The following is a 23,297-nucleotide window of genomic DNA, read 5'->3' on the forward strand; positions in this document are numbered from 1 at the left end:
TAAATTCCCCAAAACCGAGATTCAGACAAAACCCCGAGGGAACCACTCACTTATGAGGCAGATGGAGTCTCTTTGGACTGGTCTGTGTTCCAGCCATGTCCCACCATTTAAGGCGTGTTTTTAGCACACAAGTGTGGGCAACCACAGATCTGTGCACGCCTAAAAAGACAGATACCACCGGTACAGACTCCAAACGGAGTTCGACGTGTATCCATCTGCCTCATGGTGGGTGGTTTGGTTGGGGGTTTCATCCGAGTCGCATTTTTGTGGGATTTACATGGAAACCCCCGACCTAAGTGCTCAGCGTAGAACACAAAAAATGTGATCTAGCCTTATTTTGAAAGCGATCGAATATTATGTACCCCAAAATGTTACCAATAAAAGCCCTAATATATCCCTCACAAGACCAGCCTCCACTCAGGTCCGTCATCTGTCACTGGAACTACAGGGAGTTCCCACATTACTGCTAGAACAAAGACTCTGGAAAAGAAACATGGCTCACGCCTTCTCAAATAAAACCCAGTGAATTCTGCGCTTCCAAATCCAAATGCCCCCCTCCTTAGCCCCACAGTGCCTAAACCACAGTAAGTGGCCACGTTTGGCATTATTGTAATGGAGAGAAGGCACTTCATTTATGAGTGCATATCGCCAGATGCACAAGCTGGGCACAATGTATGGGGGCGCTACAATATATAGGGCTCTATACTGGATGGGGACACAACGTATGGGTCCTAGAATGACAGCTTTGTAATTCTCCAGAAAAAAAAGCCTGGCTTGGATGTTACAAAATAATAATAGATGAATTCATTCAGAGGTGCAGTTTGTACAATGGGGTCACTTTTGGGGGGTTTTCTGCTGTTCTGGCAAATGTCGCCCACAGGCTATGCTAGCAAAATCTGTGCTCCAAAAGTCAAATATTGCTCCTTCCTTCTCAGCCCTGACGTGTGGCCTAACAGTAATTTCTGACAACATACGGGGCTGCACGGAGTTCGGGAGAAATTGCGCAATAAATTGTGGGGTCTAGTTTCACCTATTAATCCTTGTGTACCTGACAAATTTGCAGAAAAATAAAAAAAAATTACATTTTTACCACTATGAAGTCATATTTCCATGTCTCAATGTTATAAAATTCTGTGAGGCACCTATGGGTTCAAAATACTCACTATACCCCTAGATAAATTCCTTGAGGGGTCTTATTTTCCAAAATTGGGGGATTTCTGCTGTTGTCACACGTCAGGGACTCTTCAAATGAGACATGGCATTCACAAACTATCCCAGGTACATAATGCTTTCTCCTTTCCTAGCCCTGCCATGTGCGGAAAAGCAGAAGTTTTTGATGACATATAGGGTATAGATGCATTTGGGTAAAAAATTGTGCCAGAAAAAGAAAGAAATGTCCAGCTTCACCGAGTCCGTAAAAAAGCTTTTTCTTTATTAACAAACTTTGAACATGGAGGATACACACTTCAGCACAACCATATGGTTGTGTCATGTCATGATTAAGGGAGCCTAGTCTCCAGAACGCGTTGAGATTCTTACCCATATGGTTGTGCTGAAGTCTGTATCCTCCATGTTCAAAGTTTGTTAATAAAGAAAAAGCTTTTTTACGGACTCGGTGAAGCTGGACATTTCTTTCTTTTTCTGGATCTTGCACGCCTGGACACAGCGGGTCCGTGCTCCCGAGGTTTGGTTGCTGAATCACGGGTGAGCTGGTTTATGTTCCTTCTTAAAAAATTGTGCACCAAATTATTGGGTCCATTTTCTGCTATTATCCATTGTGAAATTTACAAAATTTGGGGCCAAAACATTTACGTGAAAAAAATGAATATTTTCAATATGACGACCTGATGTTATCAAGTTCTGTGTAGTACCTGTGGGTTCAAAATGCCCCCGGAATAAAATCCTTGAGTGGTGTAGCTTCCAAAATGGTGTCACTTGTGGGTTTTTTCACTGTTTAGGCACATCAGGGACTGTCCAAACGTGACATGATGCCCGCAGACCATTCCGTCAAAGTCTGTGTTCCAAAACGTCACTCCTTCCTTTCAGAGCCCTACCGTGCGCCCAAACAGTGGTTTTCCTTCACATATGGGGTATTGGCATACTCAGGAGAAATTGTACAACAAAATTGTGGGTCCATTTTCTCCTGTTACTCTTGTAAAAATAAAAAATACCGGATTACGTACCGGTAATGCTCTTTTATAGAGCCCACGACAGCACCCACTAGAGAGAGGGGATCCGCCCCTAGGAACAGGAAACCTACAGAGAGATAAAAGGGGCGGCCCCCCCTCGCTCCTCAGTTGTTTTACAGAGAATAGGAGGAACCGCCGCCAGGTTTTAGTTAACAGGTTCGGGTATATCCATATATATACATATTTACAACCTCATACTATATTTTCTAATATTTACACCTCACCAAACAAGCACCATGTGCAACTATATACAGAAAAGGGAGGGATGTGAACGGGTGCTGTCGTGGGCTCTATAAAAGAGCATTACCGGTACGTAATCCGGTATTTTCTATTCGCCACGACAGCACCCACTAGAGAGAATTGCAGAGACTATAGACTGGGTGGGTTTACTGAGTCAAGGACCGATACACCAAAGGTGAGATCAGAAGTAGAGGATAGATCTAATCTATAATGCTTATAGAAGGTATTCGGTGAAGACCAAGTTGCAGCCTTACATATAAGGTCTATTGGCACATTCGCCCTTTCTGCCCAGGAAGTCGACAAGGCTCTTGTAGAGTGTGCTCCCACATGTATTGGAGGATCTTTCCCTCCAGCCTTATACGCCAAGATTATTGCCTCTCTGATCCAGCGAGATAATGTGTTCTTTGTGACTCCGGCACCCTTGGTTTTACCCTGAAAAGACACAAAGAGAGCCCTACTCTTCCTCCAGTCCCTAGTTCTCTCTAAATAGGCTAAGACAGTCCTTTTTACGTCTAGGGTGTGAAGTCTTTCTTCTTCTGGAGTTGAGTGGTTCTCATAAAAGGTAGGTAACTGGATCTCCTGGGATCTATGAAAGGTAGAAGCCACCTTAGGGAGATAACAAGGATCTGTTTTTAAAAGTATCCTATCTGATGTTACCACAAAAAAGGGAGGATCTATAGATAAAGCATGAAGATCACTTACTCTTCTGGCAGAAACTAATGCCACTAATAATACCGTTTTTAAAGAAATATTTTTTAGTGAGGCTGCATGGAGAGGCTCAAAAGGTGATTGAGTCAATGCATTTAGGACTATTGATAGATCCCACTGAGGGACCCGAGGTATGCTAATTGGTCTCGATCTCTCACAGGCAGATATAAACCGAGATATCCATTTATTACCTGCTACATCAAAATTAAAAAGAGCTCCTAAGGCTGACACCTGCACTTTCAGAGTGCTTACAGAGAGTCCTAATTCCAGACCTTTTTGTAGAAATTCCAATATTGGAAATATAGGAATATCAGCGGAAAGTTGTGTAGTATGGAATTGAAGGAATTTCCTCCAAATTCTGACATAAATCCTGGTAGTTGAGGGTTTTCTACTTTTCATCAGAGTATCTATTAACCCACTAGAAAACCCCCTGAGATTTAGTAACTGCCTTTCAAACTCCATGCAGTTAAATTCATGCCCTTTGCCTGAGGATGAAGGAACGGACCCTGAGAGAGCAGGTCCTTGGATTGAGGCAGAATCCACGGGTCCGACACTGACATTGCCCTCAGCCATGAGAACCATGGCCTTTTGGGCCAGAATGGGGCTATTAATAGAATTCTTGCTCCTTCTTCTCTTATTTTTCTTATTACCAAAGGTAGTAGATTCAATGGAGGAAAAGCATATGCCAGGTCGAAAGTCCAGGGCACTTGGAGGGCATCGAGTATGTCCGGCTTGTCCTCTCTGTTTAGAGAGGCAAACATCCTGACCTGTCGGTTGGCTCTTGTGGCAAACAAGTCTATTTGAGGAACACCCCATTGCGCTGTTATCATTTTGAAAATTTTTCTGTTTAGCATCCATTCCCCTTGATGAAGGGTGTGACGGCTCAGAAAATCGGCACGAAAGTTGTCTGTGCCCCTGATGTGAACTGCTGATAGTGATAGCAGATGACCTTCGGCTAATTCCATGATGTCTGATGCCAGCTGCCTGAGTCTGTCCGACCGCGTACCTCCTTGATGGTTTAAGTAAGCTACTGCCGTGGTGTTGTCGGAGAACACTCTTGTGTGAGAGCCGCTGAGCTGAGGAAGAAAGTGAAGTAGGGAATAATATATTGCCCTCAACTCTTTGACATTTGAAGAACTATCTAGTTCCGAACTAGACCAAAGATCCTGAACCCACTGATCCTTAAAATGTGCCCCCCAGCCTTTAGGACCAGCATCTGTGGTCACTATACTAGAGGGGGAAATTATCCAGAGAACCCCTTTTGAAAGGTTTTTCTGATTTAACCACCACCTAAGGGAGTGTAATACTTCCGTTGTTAGATAAACTGTTCTATCCAGACAGCCTCTATTCTTAATGTCCTCCTCTAATATAAATTTTTGTAGAGGCCTAGTATGAGCCTGTGCCCACTGGACCGCAGGGATACACGATGTCAGAGAACCTAGTAATGACATGCTCTGTCTGAGTGACATACTACGATTTTCTATTGCTAAAGATACCTTATCAACTATGGAGATTTTCTTATCCTCAGGCAGCTTACAAATCTGGTCAGCTGAATCTAGAAGGAGCCCTAGGAATTTCTGACACTTAACCGGCTGAAGTCTAGATTTTTCCCAATTAACCAGCCACCCCAGGGATTGTAAGGAAACCACTACTTCCCGTAGCCTCTGCTCACACTGTAGGGGGTCTTTACCCACAATCAATAGGTCATCTAGATATGGAATGACTAAAGTATCTTTTACTCTTAGGAAAGACATAACTTCCAATAGCAATTTTGTGAAAACCCTTGGGCCAAGGATAATCCGAAGGGCATCGCCTTATATTGTAGATGACGAATTTGTCCCTCTATACAGACTGCTACCCGAAGGAACTGCTGGAATAAATGATGTATAGGAATATGATAGTAAGCATCCTTAAGATCCAATACTACCATGTAACAGTTTGGAAATAAATTCTTTATGGCTGAACGAATGGATTCCATTTTGAATGTTTTAGGCCTTATAAAGGAGTTCAGCTTTCTTAAATTAATTATGGTTCTGAAAGAGCCATCCGGCTTATTAATCAGAAACAAGGGAGAATAAAATCCCCTCCCCCTCTGGGAAGATGGGACTTCCACTAGGACTTGTTTGCGTAGGAGGGTTTTAACCTCTGTTTCAAGTGCCTCTTGCTGAGGCCTGGATCTTAAGGTGGTAAGGAGGAAGGAGTCCGGTGGAGTTCTAATAAAGTCTAATGTGAGGCCTGAAGATATTAATTTAATGGCCCAAGTATTTATTGTTATCTCTTCCCATTGTTGCCTAAACTGTTTTAATCTTCCACCCACTGGAGGAATATAATTACTGGAATTTGTCGGCTGGCTTGAATGGACGTTTATTAAACAGGTTTCCTTTTTGTTTAAAATCCTTATTGTTCCATCTGTCTCTGAAGCCTCCCTTCTTTCCGAATGGTGGCTTCCTGAAGGCCCTTCTGTAAGATGGAACAAAGGGATTAGGGAATCCTTTTTTCCTTTCACCTGCCTTCTTGAGTATATCGTCAAGGACTGTTCCAAACAGGTACTCACCCTGACAGGGTATGGCACATAATTTTGATCTAGATTGGGCATCTCCTTTCCAGTTTTTTAGCCATAAAGCCCGCCTAGCCGTGTTGGAGATATTAGCTGTTCTGGCCGCCAGACGTAGGGAGTCAATAGAGGCATCCGATATAAAGGCAGCCGCACCCTTGATCAAAGGGATAGACGCTCGTAACTTCTCCCTGGATACACCATTTTTAATATTTTGCTCCAGCTGATCCAGCCAGACTAACATTGATCTGCCAGTACATGTGGCTGCAATTGCCGGTTTGAATGCCGTGACACAGGCCTCCCACGATTTTTTAAGGAGCGCATCTGATTTTCGGTCCATGGGATCTGTTAAGGAACCTGCATCTTCCACGGGCAAGGAGAACCGGCGAGATGTAGATGCAACTGCAGCATCGACCTTTGGTATTTTGGTCCATGTACTTAAATCTTCGTCATCAAATGGATAGCGCCTTTTACAGGGTATTGGTACAAAACCTTTTTGACCTTTACCCCATTCCTTCTTAACGAGGTCCTTTATGGCCTGGTTTATTGGAAACACGTGGCCTTTCCGTTGGGAAAGACCAGCAAACATGATTTCCTGTGGTGTTTGGGGCTCTTTTGACTCCGATACCCCCATCGTATTTCTCACCGATTTAACCAAGTTGTTTATGCCTTCAGTTGGAAAGCAAACAAAGTCTTCTTCCCCTGAAGAATCAGACAGTTGAGAGACCTCAGAGTCGACCTCCCCACTCTCTGCTGACGTGTCGGCTCTAGGTGAGGATACTCTTCTTTTCTTTTTCTCGGTATTAATCGAGGAAGAACCGCCTCCTAACGACTGAAGTTCTTCCCTAATTATGAGCCGTATCTCGTTCATTTTCACCGATTCCTCCTGCCGTAAGGTGTTATCTATACATGCCTGACATAGACTCTTAGTATAGGAGTCAGGCAGGGGTTCGGTACATATAGCACATTGTTTGTGCTTACTCTTTCCCGTCCTTTTTGCCTAAAATAATACAAGCAAAGGAATCAATATATACTTCAGTGAAGTATGCGTACACTCACCCAGCGTATTAATTTTACCGGCTGCGGGGTTGTCTTAGTTTGGGATGTGGAACGGGATGATTTTCTTCCCGATTTATCAGTGGAGTCACTTAACTTAAAGTGTCCACTGCTGTTTTTCCTGGTTTCGCTACTAGGTACTAGTGGCTCTTCCATGGAGTGCACACGGACCTCCTCTTGGGATGACATAATGCACACTGACTGCACTTCTCATCCTGACTTTTATAGTGTAGCCACTCCTGCATACATCCCCATCCTGTTTTTTTTTTTTTTTTTACTCACAAGTCCGGCATCCAGACGCTGGGATCGCATGGGGGAATCCAATATGGCGGTTCCCCCGGAAATGGTACTCTGACACCGCGACCCCGGAAGTTCAAGCTTCCTTCCATGGGACGCCGACGCTACTGCGCATGCGCCCGCGTCTCTGCAAACCGGAAGCGCTCTCAGCGCTGCTTCCCACCATGTCGCCTCTTACCTCTGGAGGGAACGGAGGGAAGATTCCGCCCAGGGATACCACACCGCTGCTCAGCTCCACTCAGGAGGGCATTACCACAGGTATCCACACTGCGCCGTGCCTTTCATTAGCACTTACCCAACGGTATCCCAGCAGGGAGACCGTTGGTACCTTCAGGCTTCCCTGTCAGCCGCACCAGATGAGGGGGGAGCCCGCAGGAACATTCCCCCGACACTGTCTACCTGCTCTGGGACCCCTGTCGCTCAGCAGAGTCGATACAGGCGGTAGCCCAGGCAGGTCTTCCTCTTCTTAGCCATAGAGTTCTTCTCTGTGGGTTCCCTTCTAGGAACAGGAAACCAACTGAGGAGCGAGGGGGGGCCGCCCCTTTTATCTCTCTGTAGGTTTCCTGTTCCTAGGGGCGGATCCCCTCTCTCTAGTGGGTGCTGTCGTGGCGAATAGAAAAAATTGGTTCTAAAAGTACATTTTTGTGGGTAAAATGTGATTTTGTATTTTCACAGCTCTTCTAGGTGCTCATGACACATCTGGATAAGTTCCTTGAGGGGTCTAGTTTACAAATTGGGTCCCTTGTGGGGGGTTGCCACTATTTAGGCACATAAGGGGCTCTCCAAATGCGACATGGTGTCCGCTTTCGATTTCAGTTTCCTTCCCTTCCGAGCACCCAAATAGTATTTCCCCACATATGGGGCATCGCCGTACTCAGTAGAAAATGTACAACAAATTTTAGGGTCCATTTTCTCCTGTTACCCTTGTAAAAAAAAAAAAATACATTTGGAGCGAAAATAATTTATTGTGAAAAAAGTAAAATATTCAATTTTTCCTTCCACATTGCTTTAGCACTGGAAGGGGGTAATACACTTCTTGAATGTGGTTTTGAGGACTTTAAAGGGAAGGTACCGCGTTTGTAGGTCATTAATAAATCACTGTAATGTAGCATAACATGCTGCTATAAGCAAGTTTGAAATGCATGTGAAACAGATTTCATGTGTTATATGAGTTTAAAGAATGCACTGGGGGCTGACATCTTGGTTTTGCAGCAGTAGCACGTCACTATCAGTGTCAGATTACGGCACCCCATGGACATAGGAGATAATAGACCCCCCCGAGAACCCTATCTGTAACATTGCAGCAGCATTAGCAGTGAGCTGGGCACGCCTCTGTGGGCTGCACAACTCACTGCTATAGGTGTGACTAGCTGCCATTTTATTTATTTATTATTTATTAGAGCTCTGTGCTCTCTATCGCAGGACAGAAGAAGCCCTCACTGCTCCTCTGTACTCCAAGCTGGCACACATCCTCTTCTCCTCACCTGCTGCCCTGTCTGCTTCTCCTGCTGTGTCTCCCCCTCCCCCTCACACACAGTCCCTGTGATCACAGCCTGCAGAGAGGGAGGTGACACCTGGAGAGAGAGCAGGGCAGCTGACAGGACAGGGATTAAGGTGAGGGAAGGGGGATGGCAAGAATGTTATTCACAAAAAATGCTGCTGAGCCCACTGTGTTCTGCTCCTCTGTAAACAAGCTGTGCCTCTGATGCAGTAACTGCTGGTGATAGCAGGTCACAGGGCAGTCACACACAAAATGGTGCTGCCCTGCGATGCTGCTCTTCATTCTTACTGTTAGCCACAAAATTGGGGCAGTAACTGCTGACATCACCATTTCCCTCCCCTTTTGGGTAGTCTAATATCCCTGGGGCAGAGCTGCTAAATCTTACTATAGCTGCTTGAGGTCTAAAACGGAAAATGCTCCCCCTAGTGGTAAATATGTATATTTGTAGAAAAATATATAATATTTTTCATATAGAAATGTTTGCAAACAGTGCAAACATTGCATTAATACATTTTAATTACTATTTTAAGCTTAATTTCACAAAAAAACAAAATACAAGAAAACTGGTGGCACCTTCCCTTTAAGGGTGCAGTTTTTAGAGAGGTATGAGTTTTGGGTATTTTCTGTCATACAGGCCGCCCTAAAGTCACTTCAAATGTGATGTGGTCCCTAAAAAAATGGTTTTGTAAATTTTATTGGAAAAATTATAAATTGATGATCAACTTTTAATCCTTATAATTTCATTAAAATTATATATATATATATATATTGTTTAAAAAAATATACAGATATAAAGTAGACACATGGTAAATGTTATTTAATTATTTTGTGGAGCACAACTTTCTGATTTAAGGGCATAAAAATTAAAAGTCTGGAAACTGTAAAATTTTTCGCCAAATTTACAATATTTTCACAAATAAATTCAAGTCATATGGAAGAAATGTTACCACTATCATTAAGTAAAATATGTCACAAAAAACGATCTTACAATCAGTGGGATGAGTTGAAGAGTTATAACCACATAAAGTGACACTGGTCAGAGTTAAAAAATTTGGCCAAAAATCAAAATTGGCTCGGTCACTAATGGGTTAAACAAAAATAATAAATAAGCCCCATAGTATGCCTTTACATGACCCAGGAGGGTTTTCTTTTCAATGGGTTTGGATATGGAGATTTTTACATCCCTCTATGAACATAATATAACACAATAAAGACCATTTTTGTAAAAGTACAAACATTACAAGCTACCCTGCAAAACAAGCATCTATTTAAAATAAAAAATAAATAAATAAGAAAAAAAAAAAAAAAACACCTGCACACAAAACCTTCTGTGACTAAGGTTTACTTGTGGCATCAAACTATGGCACATAGAATGAATATGTCTGCGATTTGTGTGTAAGAGTTAATGTAATAGTAATTTCATATATCTATGAGGTCAAGGGCAACAGAAAACATGTATATCAAATTTGAAAACAAATAATATTAAAAATTATATAAGATGAAAAAATAAATCAGAAAGGCCTAGATTCATAAAACTGACGTTTCTCTTGCTGGTCTTGATGAAGAAGCATGTCAGAATCAGATGCTACAGATTCATGAAAAATTGCACTCTTCTTCATGAATCAGGAGTGTGACGAGTGCGCCACGCCAGAAATATTACACCAGTACTTGACAGGAGTAAGATTTCTGGCATAAGGAACACCATACCACGTCATGAATTAGAGGAGCTGTGGCATCACTCCTCTGCCTCGCCCAAGCGCTGCTCATTCTGGCAAAGCTGGAAGAAACTGGCATGAAAATGCAAAAAGACACAATAGTTTTACGCAATTCCAAGTTGCAACAAAATTTTGCAATTTTTCGAAGCATTTTCCGGATTTGTTGTGTGAAGTCCTACAGTTTTGAATATCAGGCTTTCTGGTCTATCAAATAACTGCAGTAGATCATTGGGAAGTCTTACTTTTTAAATCCTCATCATAAAAAGGCAGGTGTCATTTTATTTTGTAGAAATATCACAAATAGCAAAAATTTACACCTCATTTTATGCCGTGTACCAAGGTTTACAAAGTCTTAAAAATGCAACAAAATCTTAGATTTTAAATGTGACTTTTGCTGGAACAGCCATTTGGCACAGGTACACCCCACAGTTCTAGTTGGCTATAAGGTACGGGTGAAAAGAGGCTGAACTGGTATGGGGCCCTGGGATAAGGATAAATGGTTCCTGTAGATAGGTCACTGTGTAGTCCTCATTAGAAGGATCTGTAGAGGTTATCTGTTGGTCACTGCTCGGTCTTCACATTGTGTGCTGTTCATGTCCTTGGCAAGTTCACCATCATCTTCAGACTCCAACTCTACATGGAAATCTAAGGCGTCTTCTGTCATGCAATCTTCATTTTCATTAGGTGTCGCTATGCCTGTCTGCTGATCTTTTCCTCTGGAATAAAAATAAAATGGTTTACTTCGTCTATACTTATACAACCATAATGCTATTCCATAAAATAATCCAGTTCAACTAAACACCTATAAATCTTGACATGGCACCCACTCAATAGTAACCAATTTGGTAGATAGACAGTGGTTGTTCATGACATTAGCACCAGGGCTGTTTAGTCCACTTTGGTGGAGTCTGTGTCATGGAAATTGTGGAGTCGGAGGTTTGGCTTACCGACTCCACCGCCCTGGTTAGCACTAATTGGAAGTGGAAATAGTATTCCTTATTTTTCCAGTAATACTTAATGACCTATAAAAACGTTTCATTGGGTCCATGATGACATTCTGCTACTGTATTATGTAGCTCATTAGTAATTGTGCAGGGAATCAGGTTACAAGGGGCACCATTTGTCTAGTAGAGAACAAGCTTTTATTTCTATTTAGGCCAAAGCCTCAGGCAACATAAAGATGAGGGTGGCGCTCTGGCTGCCGAGTTGGAACACAACTTGACCGTAATGTTTTTCTAATTCTACCGGTCTATATTTTAAAATAACATTGAAATCTTGCAGGTTTCATTCTGGTCACGGAGCCTGGGAGTAGGCCAACAGGCTGTTGAGATGACTTTTCAGCAGTTGCATTATCATCACCTATATATACTGTACGCTCTCTATTTACAGTAGGTGGTGGACACCATTCACATCCTCCCCCCTCCCTACACAAGGGCCGCTGCACAGTTACAGAGCATACTCACTACACTATTAGAACGAGTGATGTCTAGGTACCAGTTATTATCCAAGGTCCATTCGATCAGACCGAAAAATATCTTTTACTATATGCTTTATAAGTAAAAATATCTAAGCAATAAATTCAATGTAAAGGGGTTTTACTATTTTACCTAAAATTTGTCATATTGTGATTACGGGGTTGAACTTTGGGACATGCACTAATCTTGAGAATGAAGGGTCCTCTTAACTTTTTCCTCCAAGGCAAGGTTCCTAAACACGAAGAATAACGCGCTCTGCACAGCCGATGGCTGGAGCACCGAAGTGCAAGGGAAAAACAATGAAGGTGTTTCCAAAACAGTGTGAGTCCAGAGATTATCAATTGATGGAAATACATCTTCAAGTGGCTTTCCGTGAAATTGGCTCCAGCATGTGTCCGAGACAAGAAAGTTACTGGAGACAGGAACTTGTGTAAGATTTGTGAACTGGATTGCCCACTCTATAGGAAACGTAAACTAAATACATAAAGGGAGCACTTCCCCAGGAGCGAGCATTCCTCTGGGAGCCTTTGTCCTGAACATGCCTCGACATTCTATGCTGCAGCTGCTCATATTTCACCTGCTGAAAAAACCTAACCTGGAAATAAATGGCCATCCATGTTATGCATTTTTGGGCTGGGTCGTACACAGTGGGAGTCAAGCTTGCAGGACAGTTCTGGCCTTCATGAGACAACTCCAACCCCATGGACTAAGTAGTAAAGCAGATAAAACATTCAAGAACACTCACGCACCTCAGGAAACTATCAAAATGTTAAAAATAACAAAGCTCTTGAAATGAACCTTATTCTAAAGCCTGAGCAGGAACAAACAAGAAGGAGGCTTTATTCTAGGTTCAATAATGGAATAAAATACCTGTAAAAGCCTCTGTTTCAAACTGTCATTGTCCTCCTGACTATAATGTTTGCACAGTGCAATATGCTTGATTGCCAGAGAAATTACTGCGGTACATTGTGCCATACATCTATGTACAACCGTGGATACAGGAGCCGGGCCAAGTAAGGCAACAGCGCACACAATGCAGGATAGGTTACTTAGAAATGAAAATTATGTAACTATAGTACAATTTGGCCTTCACTGTGTCCCTTTTCTGTAGCTACTCAGTTCTGATTTTTGCTTGATTTTTTTTAATTGCTTGATAAAACATGAGAAAATAAGCCACTCTGCGTGGGCAGCGATGCCATGCAGTAGGCAGAGTATCTACTATAAGGTACCACTATTTCCCGAATACTCCCAAAAACTTGGCCATACTTAAAAAGCAGTGAACATGCAGTGACAGTGAGTACTGTCTAGAAATGCTACTCGCCGTACCTCCCTCTTCTTCCACAATCACCGGCAGCATTTCACACAGTTATATATACTGCTCAAAAAAAATAAATGGAACACTAAAATCCCACATCCTAAATATCACTGAATGAAATATTCCACTTGTAAATCTTTACACAGTGGAAATGTGTTGTGAACAATAACAGCTAAAAATGATCAACGTAAATCACAACTAATATCCAACGGAGGTCTGGAGTTGGAATGATGCTCAAAATCAAAGTGGAAAATTACGTTACAGGCTGATCCAACTTCAGTGGAAATGCCTCAAGACAAGGAAATGATGCTCAGTAGTGTGTGGCCTCCACATGCCTGTATGATCTCCCTACAATGCCTGGGCATGCTCCTGATGAGGCGGCAGATGGTCTCCTGAGGGATCTCCTCCCAGACCTGGACTAAAGCATCTGCCAACTCCTGGACAGTCTGTGGTGCAACGTCTCAGATGTGTTCAATCGGATTCAGGTCTGGGGAACGGGCGGGCCAGTCCATAGCTTCAATGCCTTCATCTTGCAGGAACTGCTGACACACTCCAGCCACATGAGGTCTGGCATCGTCCTGCAATAGGAGGAACCCAGGGCCAACCGCACCAGCATATGGTCTCACAAGGGGTCTGAGGATCTCATCTTTGTACCCAATGGCACTCAGGCTACCTCTGGCGAGCAAATGTAGAGCTGTGCGGTCCTCCAAAGAAATGCCACCCCACACCATTACTGACCAACTGCCAAACCGGTCATGCTGAAGGGTGTTGAAGGCAGCAGATCGCTCTCCACGGCGTCTCCAGTCTCTGTCACGTGCGCTCAGTGTGAACCTTCTTTCATCTGTGAAATTTGCACAATTTTCCAATCCTGGTGTTCTGTGACAAATGCCAAGCGTCATGCATGGTGTTGCGCTGTGAGCACAACCCCCATCTGTGGACGTCGGGCACTCAGACCATCCTCATGGCGTCGGTTTCTAACCGTTGTGCAGATACATGCACATTTGTGGTCTGCTGGAGGTCATTTTGCAGGGCTCTGATAGTGCGCCTCCTGTTCCTCCTTCCACAATGGCTGAGGTAGTGGTCCTACTGCTGGGTTGTTGCTCTCCTAGGGCCCCCTCCAAGTCTCCTGGTATACTGCCCTGTCTCTTCGTAGTGCCTCCAGCCTCTGGACAATACGCTGACAAATACAGCAAACCTTCTTGCCACAGCTCACATTGATGTGCCATCCTGGATGAGCTGCACTACCTGAGCCACTTGTGTGGGTTGTAGAGTCCGTCTCATGCTACCACGAGTGTGAAAGCATTGCCAACATTCAAAAGTGACCAAAACATCAGCCAGAAAGCATTGGTACTGAGATGTGGTTTGTGGTCCCCACCTACAGAACCACTCCTTTATTGAGTGTCTTGATAATTGCCAATAACTTCCATCTGTTGTCTAATCCATTTGCACAACAGCATGTGAAATTGATTGTCAAGCAGTGTTGCTTCCTAAGTGGACAGTTTGATTTCACAGAAGTCTGATTCACTTGGAGTTATGTTCTGTTGTTTAAGTGGCAAGTCCAAGAAAGTCAGCTGCTGAATATAGCCAGCATCCTCTTCATAGCTTGCATTACTCATTTTTATAGTAGGGTGATGTTCCAATGCACACAGACAACTATGCCACCCTTCATCTGTGTAATAGGAGTGGAGAGAAGCTGCAGAAAAAGGTACCTCCCGTACAGTACTATGGGTCGCTGCACGAATCCGCTCCCTGCTGAGGTCAGCGTAATACCAAATGGGAGTAAATATGCTCAGTAGTGGCTACAGATATTCACATGGTTACATGAAATTTACAGGTAGTCACTCTAATCTGGCACAATAGTTTATACAAGTAGGAGCGGAGAGCTGCTGCAGAAGAGACAATCATACAGGGCCACAGTGACAGTAAGGTTCGTCTACTCTTAAATCAGGATAAAAAGGTGATAAAAAAAATTGACACTCATAAAAAAGTCAAGATCCGTAGTGGGAAGATGTTCCAGGCTAAATGCATTCTGAATTCATTGCCATGTTGAATTTCAACATCATACTACATTTTACATTGAAACACACATAATCCTCTATGAAGTATATTAAGAGGATAAGAAGTGAAATGAACAATATTTTAGGATTAAAATAACTGTTTATTAATACAATTGTTAAAAACAGGGGGGGGGGGGGGGGGAGAGTAACAAAATATAGTGGGACAGAATTGGGACCTCCAAATGGTAACGGGAGAGAGGAGCCAGCAACATCTAATAGTAATAATCAGTATAATAAAGTAATATATTCGTTGCATGAGGGGAGTCCCCTCCAATACAGAATGTACAAAACCTAAAAAGCACAGGTGTGACTGCCAATATTGTGGCTATTAGAAAAGGCAGGTAAATATTTTTTCCTAAAGCCTAATCTCTATTACCAAGGGTATTTAATCACGAATAGGAGAGAAGAGTTCTTATAAAGACAGTGAGTGCGTACACTGAGAGGGGTATCCTTTTATCTCAACCAGCTGGTGCTACATAGTTACAGCTACTCAGAAGCTGGTAGTGGAGATCCCCATGTACAGGCTGTTAAAGTAATTATAGAGACAAGCACAAAGGAAGTTATATTACCTGGACAGATCTGTAGAGGAGATGGAGGCCAGTGCCCTGAGGTCATGCAAACGTGAGGGGACGTGTGGCTGCGCTCTCCCGACGCCCAACGTCCCCTCACGTTTGCATGACCTCAGGGCACTGGCCTCCATCTCCTCTACAGATCTGTCCAGGTAATATAACTTCCATTACACTTCCTTTGTGCTTGTCTCTATAATTACTTTAACAGCCTGTACATGGGGATCTCCACTACCAGCTTCTGAGTAGCTGTAACTATATAGCACCAGCTGGTTGAGATAAAAGGATACCCCTCTCAGTGTACGCACTCACTGTCTTTATAAGAACTCTTCTCTCCTATTCGTGATTAAATACCCTTGGTAATAGAGATTAGGCTTTAGGAAAAAATATTTACCTGCCTTTTCTAATAGCCACAATATTGGCAGTCACACCTGTGCTTTTTAGGTTTTGTACATTCTGTATTGGAGGGGACTCCCCTCATGCAACGAATATATTACTTTATTATACTGATTATTACTATTAGATGTTGCTGGCTCCTCTCTCCAGTTACCATTTGGAGGTCCCAATTCTGTCCCACTATATTTTGTTACTTTCCCCACCCACCCCTGTTTTTAACAATTGTATTAATAAACAGTTATTTAAATCCTAAAATATTGTTCATTTCACTTCTTATCCTCTTAATATACTTCATAGAGGATTATGAGTGTTTCTATATACCTTGTGGAGTGACGTATTGAACCACAAAACTAACTAGGACTTTTGATAATGTACATTTTACATTGGTATAGGGACTGACAGCTCTGTTGTCAAAGATACAATGAATGTTGGGAAAGTTAATCTTTTCAGTTTTTCAATAGCGTATTGAAGAATTACTTTTAGTAAACTTACAAGAATTAAGGTGCTTTCACTTTGCGTTCAGGCACCTGCTCGGTGGCCCAGTTGGAGCTTACATCCGAACCCCTGCCCCTGACAAAACAGCACCATTATAGTCTATGGCCCCGCCAGCGCATACGTCCGAATCCAGTTTTGCAGAGGGTTCAGACTAAATGTAATGTGAAAGCACCTTAAGGCAACAAGTTAACGTCACTGTTTACAGGAAGAATGATCGGAGTCAAAGTATGGGACAGACGGTGAGGCCATACTTCCATCTCTAGGATGTCCAGATCCAAGAATGCCATCAGCACTAAGAGTCAGGCATTGCAATCTGTCGGTATCTACTACTTACAACACAACAAGGTCCTCTTTCTTTCCACACTTGGCACAAAGTTCCAACTGAAGGGCACATGGCTGGCATATAATATGATAAGCTTCCTTCACTGTCTTCTGCAGGCATTTCACACTGAAAATACAAAAAAAACACACTAATTTAAAAATCACAACAGAAACTCAAGAACACAAAGCACTCAGGTGTTTGCTCCTTACAGTTAATCAGTTTCTGGAGTTTTGTAGATATATTATTTAATCTGGACTAGTTTTAGAAAATACTCTTTAGCAGAAGTGGACACAGGCAGAAGAGGGCCCCTGTGCTACAACAATATATGGGCCCTTTGCAGTCCAAAAGTTTGTTATGATGCAAAATTCAACCTGCTTTGGAGGTGCCCCTTTAATTCTTGGGCCCAGTGCAGCTGCATAGGTTATATTATATCAATGTCCGCCCCTGCCCCTTAGTAACACAAGCAGTTAAGACTGACTCACATGCTCAGAGAACAAATGGGTTCTATAGTATAATATTACAATACATAAGAGCAAACGCACAACAGATGCGGTTTAATGTTGATAAATGTAAACTAATGCACCTAGAATGGAGTAATGTACATTAAATGGGAGTATACTCGGAACTACAGAACAGTAGAAGGACTTGGGTATTCGGATTACAAGTAAGCTGAGCAGCAGCACTCAGTGTCAAGCAGCAGCTGAAAAAGCAAACAAGATTTTAGGGGTTATAGAAAGAGGAATAAAATCCGGTGAGCCAAATGTATTACCCCTCTATAAATCACTGGTGAGGCCACATCTAGAATATGGGATCCAGTTTTGGTGTCCACATTTTAGAGAGAATATTCAGAAGTTAAGAGTCAGATCAAAGGCAGATCGAAGGCCTCCCGTATGATGCTGGAAAAGTTGGGTTTGCTTAGCTTAAAAAGAAAAGGAAATGCCTCAGAGGAGATCTCATTTAAATGTTAACTATATATGTGTGGTCAGTACAAGGGCCTGGAACATGACTTATTTCTTCCAAAGACCATACCAAGGACCAGGGGGCACTCATTACGGGAGAAGAAAGGCAATTCTGGCAGCTAAATAGGAAAAGGTTCTTTACAGTTAGAGCAGTCAGACTGTGGAATGTCCTACCCGCAAAAGGTATTAAAGGGGTACTCCGGGGAGATACAAAAAATGTTTGTAGTGCTCTTGTTTCTAAAGATGAGATGCCCAGTGCACTTCTATTATCTTTAGAACACTTGTAACCCAGTGTGGCAGGAGCTGCTCCTCACTGCTCCCCCTACCGCCTGGGATGTTATATCACACAGCAGTGTGAAGCTCCCCGCTGTAACAACCTGTCCCAGAAAAGGGAGCATGGCCTTATACTGGCTTTTAGTAGCAGCAGTCATCCCCTGATAAAGTCTCCTTCATTGCAGGACTACCATCAGGGAGCAGGCCACGTCCCCGCCATGCCTGCTCGCTTCCGAATCCAAACATGGAGACATTATCAGGGGGCTGCACTCTGCTATATGATATAACATCCTAGACCGGAGGGGGGAGCAGTGAGGAGCAGCTCCTGTCACAATGAATTACAAGTGTTATAAAGAACATAAAAGTGCACTTTATAGTTTATGAGGATAAATTATCTAAGTAGAGTACCAGTACTTTAATGGCAGACATGAACAGCTTTGGGCTGCATGCTTTTCTCATGACAAATGGCATGGTTATAGTCTAGAGTTAGAGAATGCATAACTGGTGGAGAAAAGTTGAACTTGTCTTTTTTTAGCCGATATAACTGTTTTCAAGAATACTTATTTACAAATATTCAAAATTCTATATTACTTGCCCTAATGTGGAACATTTATTAAATTGGCAGAAAGGAAAAGTGGACTGGTCAGCAAGAGCAACCAATAAAGTTACTGGTCTCCCCCATGTTATGGTGTCCTCAAATGAAGCAGTGGTGCAAGTAATATACTAATCAGGCTTATGGGTAATTTATAGAAAGAATTGTCATTGTCTCCCACTGTTAAATTCATAGAAGACGAGATGTAGGAATAATTGCTCTAATAAAGCTGTAAAGGCCAGCACTTTGATTCATAATCTCACAGTGCCAGATGACATCTCATTACAGACCACACAGAGAAGAAAATGGTAAAAAGCACAGTGAATGTGAACGCTGATAACCAAAGGAGACATATACATTTTTGTTATTTTTTCTGACATCTTCATTTAAAGAAAACCTGTTACCAGACAGAATTACTATGAACTATGAGCAGGTGTAGCTAGGGAATTTGACCTCAGCTTGTTAAACACCATATTTTTTTTTCTTTAAATAAGGTGGAGGGGACACTCACTTTTTCACACAGGGCCCTGAGAGTTTGGATTTCTTTTTCCCTCAATAATAAAGATCTTCATTTTAAAACTGCATTTTGTATTATCTTTGTCTATTATTTACATTTGTTTGGTGATCTGAAACAAATTTAAGTATGACAAACATGCAAGAGAATAGGAAATCAGGAAGGAGGCAAACCTATACATACATATATAGCATACATATTTGCTACTGCGCAGGGGCCATCTTGGTGGAGATGATTTTTTTCCTCTAGCAAAATGACGCTGGCGAATTATGCTTCTGGGCAGGTGTGGCCAGCGTCATTTTGAGGAAGAATTTTTTTTTCAAGAAATTTATATTACTAAACAAAATGAATTTTTTTTTTCCCAACCACATAAAGACCCCACACACAGGCCCACCCTGGAGCACGAGAATCTCATTAAAAGTTCAAATAAAGATTACACAACAACCACAAGACAGATTTCATCAACCAAGGTATCATTTTAATCAGTGTAACAGCGCCAACCTGACACAATCCTGCAGACAGGTTCACTTTCAAACAGGCCTTTTCTTCACCTCCAGTGCTGCATTGACCTGATAGTAATAAACAATTCTACCTGGAGGTGGATGCTTCCTTCTCCGGGGCCGATGCTGTCCTTACTCAGAAAACCCCTATGAGGCGTATGGTTACCTGCGGTTACTTTTCCAAAGCCTTCTCGGCCTCAGAACACAACTACTTGATAAGCTATTGAGAACTGTTGGCAATTAAATTGGCTTTGGAGGAGTGGAACATTCTAGTCGAAGGAGCAGTTCATTCTTTAATTATCTATATGGACCACAAGAACTCGCACTATCTGCAGTCCGCATCAAGCCAGGTGGTCCATTTCCATCCGGCAGACAAGAAAGTCAAAGCAGATCCACTTTCCAGGTCCTTTCTGTCTCCTGACCAAAAGGAGGAGCCTCGTCACATCATTGAGCCCTCCACGCTTATTGTTGTTCCACTGGACTTGTCTCGGGTCCCATTCAGAAAGACCTGCAAGATAAATAGACATGCTGCGGTCTGGAAAGACGCACTGCATGTGCATCTCTGCAGGTGAGCCACGGGCGCCGGTGTACACATAGTGGGCATGGGATTTCTTGAAATCCCATCCACTATGCTGTAACATCTGGATGCCGTGGGTTGGACAATGTGGATGAACGTAGCGTTCAACACTCAGCGTTTACTGATCGTGGGAACATAACCTAAGATGGCCAATTTTACTCCGATGTCCAGTCTCCCATCTGTTCCTGTGCTTGCCGAGAAGTTCATTCAAGATATTTTCAGCCTCCATGGGTTTTCTCTTCATATAGTCTCAGACTAGGCGTTCAGTTTACTTATGGAGAGCACATTCCCTCCTTCTTAAAAAAGACAGCATGATCCATCCTAATGTGTCCCCACCAATGGCTGGGAGACACTTATTACTTAAGGCACTTCCACGTTATGGGAAGTGTCTGAGCAACGTGTATACTCTGCTTGTTTGCATGCTTGCTAGTTCTCAGGTCTCCTGTTCTAGTTTATCTTCCAGTATCTGCCTATATACAGCCGTACTTGCAGTGCTCACCTGTTCACCAGCCGTACCTGCCTGCACCTGCCAGTGCTCATCTGTAACAGTCGTACTTGCCAGTACCCACCTGCCTGTATATTAGCCATACCTGAATGCACCTGCCAGTGCTAACCTGTATAATAGTCGTACTTGCCAGTACCCACCTGCACCTGCCTGTATATCAGCCGTACCTGCCTGCACTTGCCAGTACCTGCCTATATACCAGCCGCACTTGCCAGTGCCTGCTTGTGCATCAGCTGTACCTGCCTGCATCTGCCAGTGCTCATCTGTATACCAGACATTACTTTCTGCACCTGCCTGCGCCTGCCTATATTCCAACTGTTCCTGCAAGCACAAGCTAAACTTTCCCTTCTAGGCCATTCCGGCTTCCTGCCCCTTTGGGGTCAGCTACTGTGCGTCTGGTGGCGTTAGATACAAGTCTAACACCACCATCAGGGGCTCTAAAGAAGAGTCAGGTGTTCACCCAGTTACACACCCCCCCCTGGCTGTCCTTGGACCATGGCACAGTGGTTCCACCACCACTCCAGTTTACAATTCTGGAGTAAAAAGTTTTGAAAAATCACTCAATTTGTATGTGACATGGCTGTACAAAAATTTTGCAACTTTGGGGGTTTTCATGGCTTTTTTGCCCAGCAATAACAATAAGGGCAGAGCTGGGGCGTGGTAACCTCTGTTCATCAAATTTATGACAAGTGGTCCATTCCTTACCACACAAGTCCCTAACTGGAATAACAATTGCAGCGAGGCACACACCACTTCGCATGAGACTCAATGAATCACACAGCGTACACATATCCCAAGAAAACTAAATCATATGCACTACTACTTGGCACTACTTACTTACCACAATTCCCATGGTTCCTAGGTGCACTTCTCTTCTCACTTTATATACAGCATTGAGGTGCTCACTCATTTTAACATGGAGCCTGTGCTGGGTTCATTTAAATACGCTGATCTAAATAAATGTATACATGATGGAGGCCATAAACATACAGGTGCTTCTCACAAAATTAGAATATCATCAAAAAGTTAATTTAAGTTCTTCAATACAAAAAATGAAAATCATATATTAGATAGAGTCATTACAAACAGAGTGATCTACTTCAAGTGTTTATTTCTGTTAATATTGATGATTATAGCTTACAGCCAACTTCACACTAGACCTCAAGCAGCTTGGACTGTGTGCATCTCCACTCTTCCTCCAGACTCTGGGACCTTGATTTCTAAGGTCTAGTATGAAGTATCCACAATCAATGATGGTTTCAGGAGCCATGTCATCTGCTGGTGTAGGTCCACTGTGTTTTATCAAGACCAAAGTCAGCGCAGACATCTACCAGGAAATTTTAGAGCACTTCATGCTTCCCTCTGCTGACAAGCTTTTTGGAGATGGAAATTTCATTCTCCAGAAGGACTTGGCACCTGTCCACACTGCCAAAAGTACCAATACCTGGTTTAAAGACAACAGTATCACTATGCTTAATTGTTCAGCAAACTCGCCTGACCCCAATCCCATAGAGAATCTACAGGTCCTTCTCAAAAAATTAGCATATAGTGTTAAATTTCATTATTTACCATAATGTAATGATTATAATTAAACTTTCATATATTATAGATTCATTATCCACCAACTGAAATTTGTCAGGTCTTTTATTGTTTTAATACTGATGATTTTGGCATACAACTCCTGATAACCCAAAAAACCTGTCTCAATAAATTAGCATATCAAGAAAAGGTTCTCTAAACGACCTATTACCCTAATCTTCTGAATCAACTAATTAACTCTAAACACATGCAAAAGATACCTGAGGCTTTTATAAACTCCCTGCCTGGTTCATTACTCAAAACCCCCATCATGGGTAAGACTAGCGACCTGACAGATGTCAAGAAGGCCATCATTGACACCCTCAAGCAAGAGGGTAAGACCCAGAAAGAAATTTCTCAACAAATAGGCTGTTCCCAGAGTGCTGTATCAAGGCACCTCAATGGTAAGTCTGTTGGAAGGAAACAATGTGGCAGAAAACGCTGTACAACGAGAAGAGGAGACCGGACCCTGAGGAAGATTGTGGAGAAGGACCGATTCCAGACCTTGGGGAACCTGAGGAAGCAGTGGACTGAGTCTGGTGTGGAAACATCCAGAGCCACCGTGCACAGGCGTGTGCAGGAAATGGGCTACAGGTGCCGCATTCCCCAGGTAAAGCCACTTTTGAGCTACAGAGAAGCAGCACTGGACTGTTGCTAAGTGGTCCCAAGTACTTTTTTCTGATGAAAGCAAATTTTGCATGTCATTCGGAAATCAAGGTGCCAGAGTCTGGAGGAAGACTGGGGAGAAGGAAATGCCAAAATGCCTGAAGTCCAGTGTCAAGTACCCACAGTCAGTGATGGTGTGGGGTGCCATGTCAGCTGCTGGTGTTGGTCCACTGTGTTTCATCAAGGGCAGGGTCAATGCAGCTAGCTATCAGGAGATTTTGGAGCACTTCATGCTTCCATCGGCTGA

General features: G+C 42.9%; 1 protein-coding gene across 1 annotated transcript in view; it reads right to left on the reverse strand.

Moving 5' to 3' along the window:
* Nucleotides 1-9,341: 9,341 nt before the first annotated feature.
* Nucleotides 9,342-23,297, reverse strand: part of C1H9orf85 (chromosome 1 C9orf85 homolog) — a 33,560-nt gene continuing 19,604 nt past the window's right edge. The window contains exons 3-4 of the mRNA XM_069763462.1: nt 16,899-17,012; nt 9,342-10,976 (exon numbers count right to left, since the gene is read on the reverse strand). Coding sequence (XP_069619563.1) covers nt 10,811-10,976; nt 16,899-17,012 — 280 coding nt within the window. The 3' untranslated portion in view covers nt 9,342-10,810. The remainder of the gene's footprint in view (nt 10,977-16,898; nt 17,013-23,297) is intronic.

Source organism: Ranitomeya imitator, chromosome 1, assembly GCF_032444005.1.
Source record: "Ranitomeya imitator isolate aRanImi1 chromosome 1, aRanImi1.pri, whole genome shotgun sequence".
In the NCBI taxonomy this organism is placed as follows: Eukaryota; Metazoa; Chordata; class Amphibia; order Anura; family Dendrobatidae; genus Ranitomeya; species Ranitomeya imitator.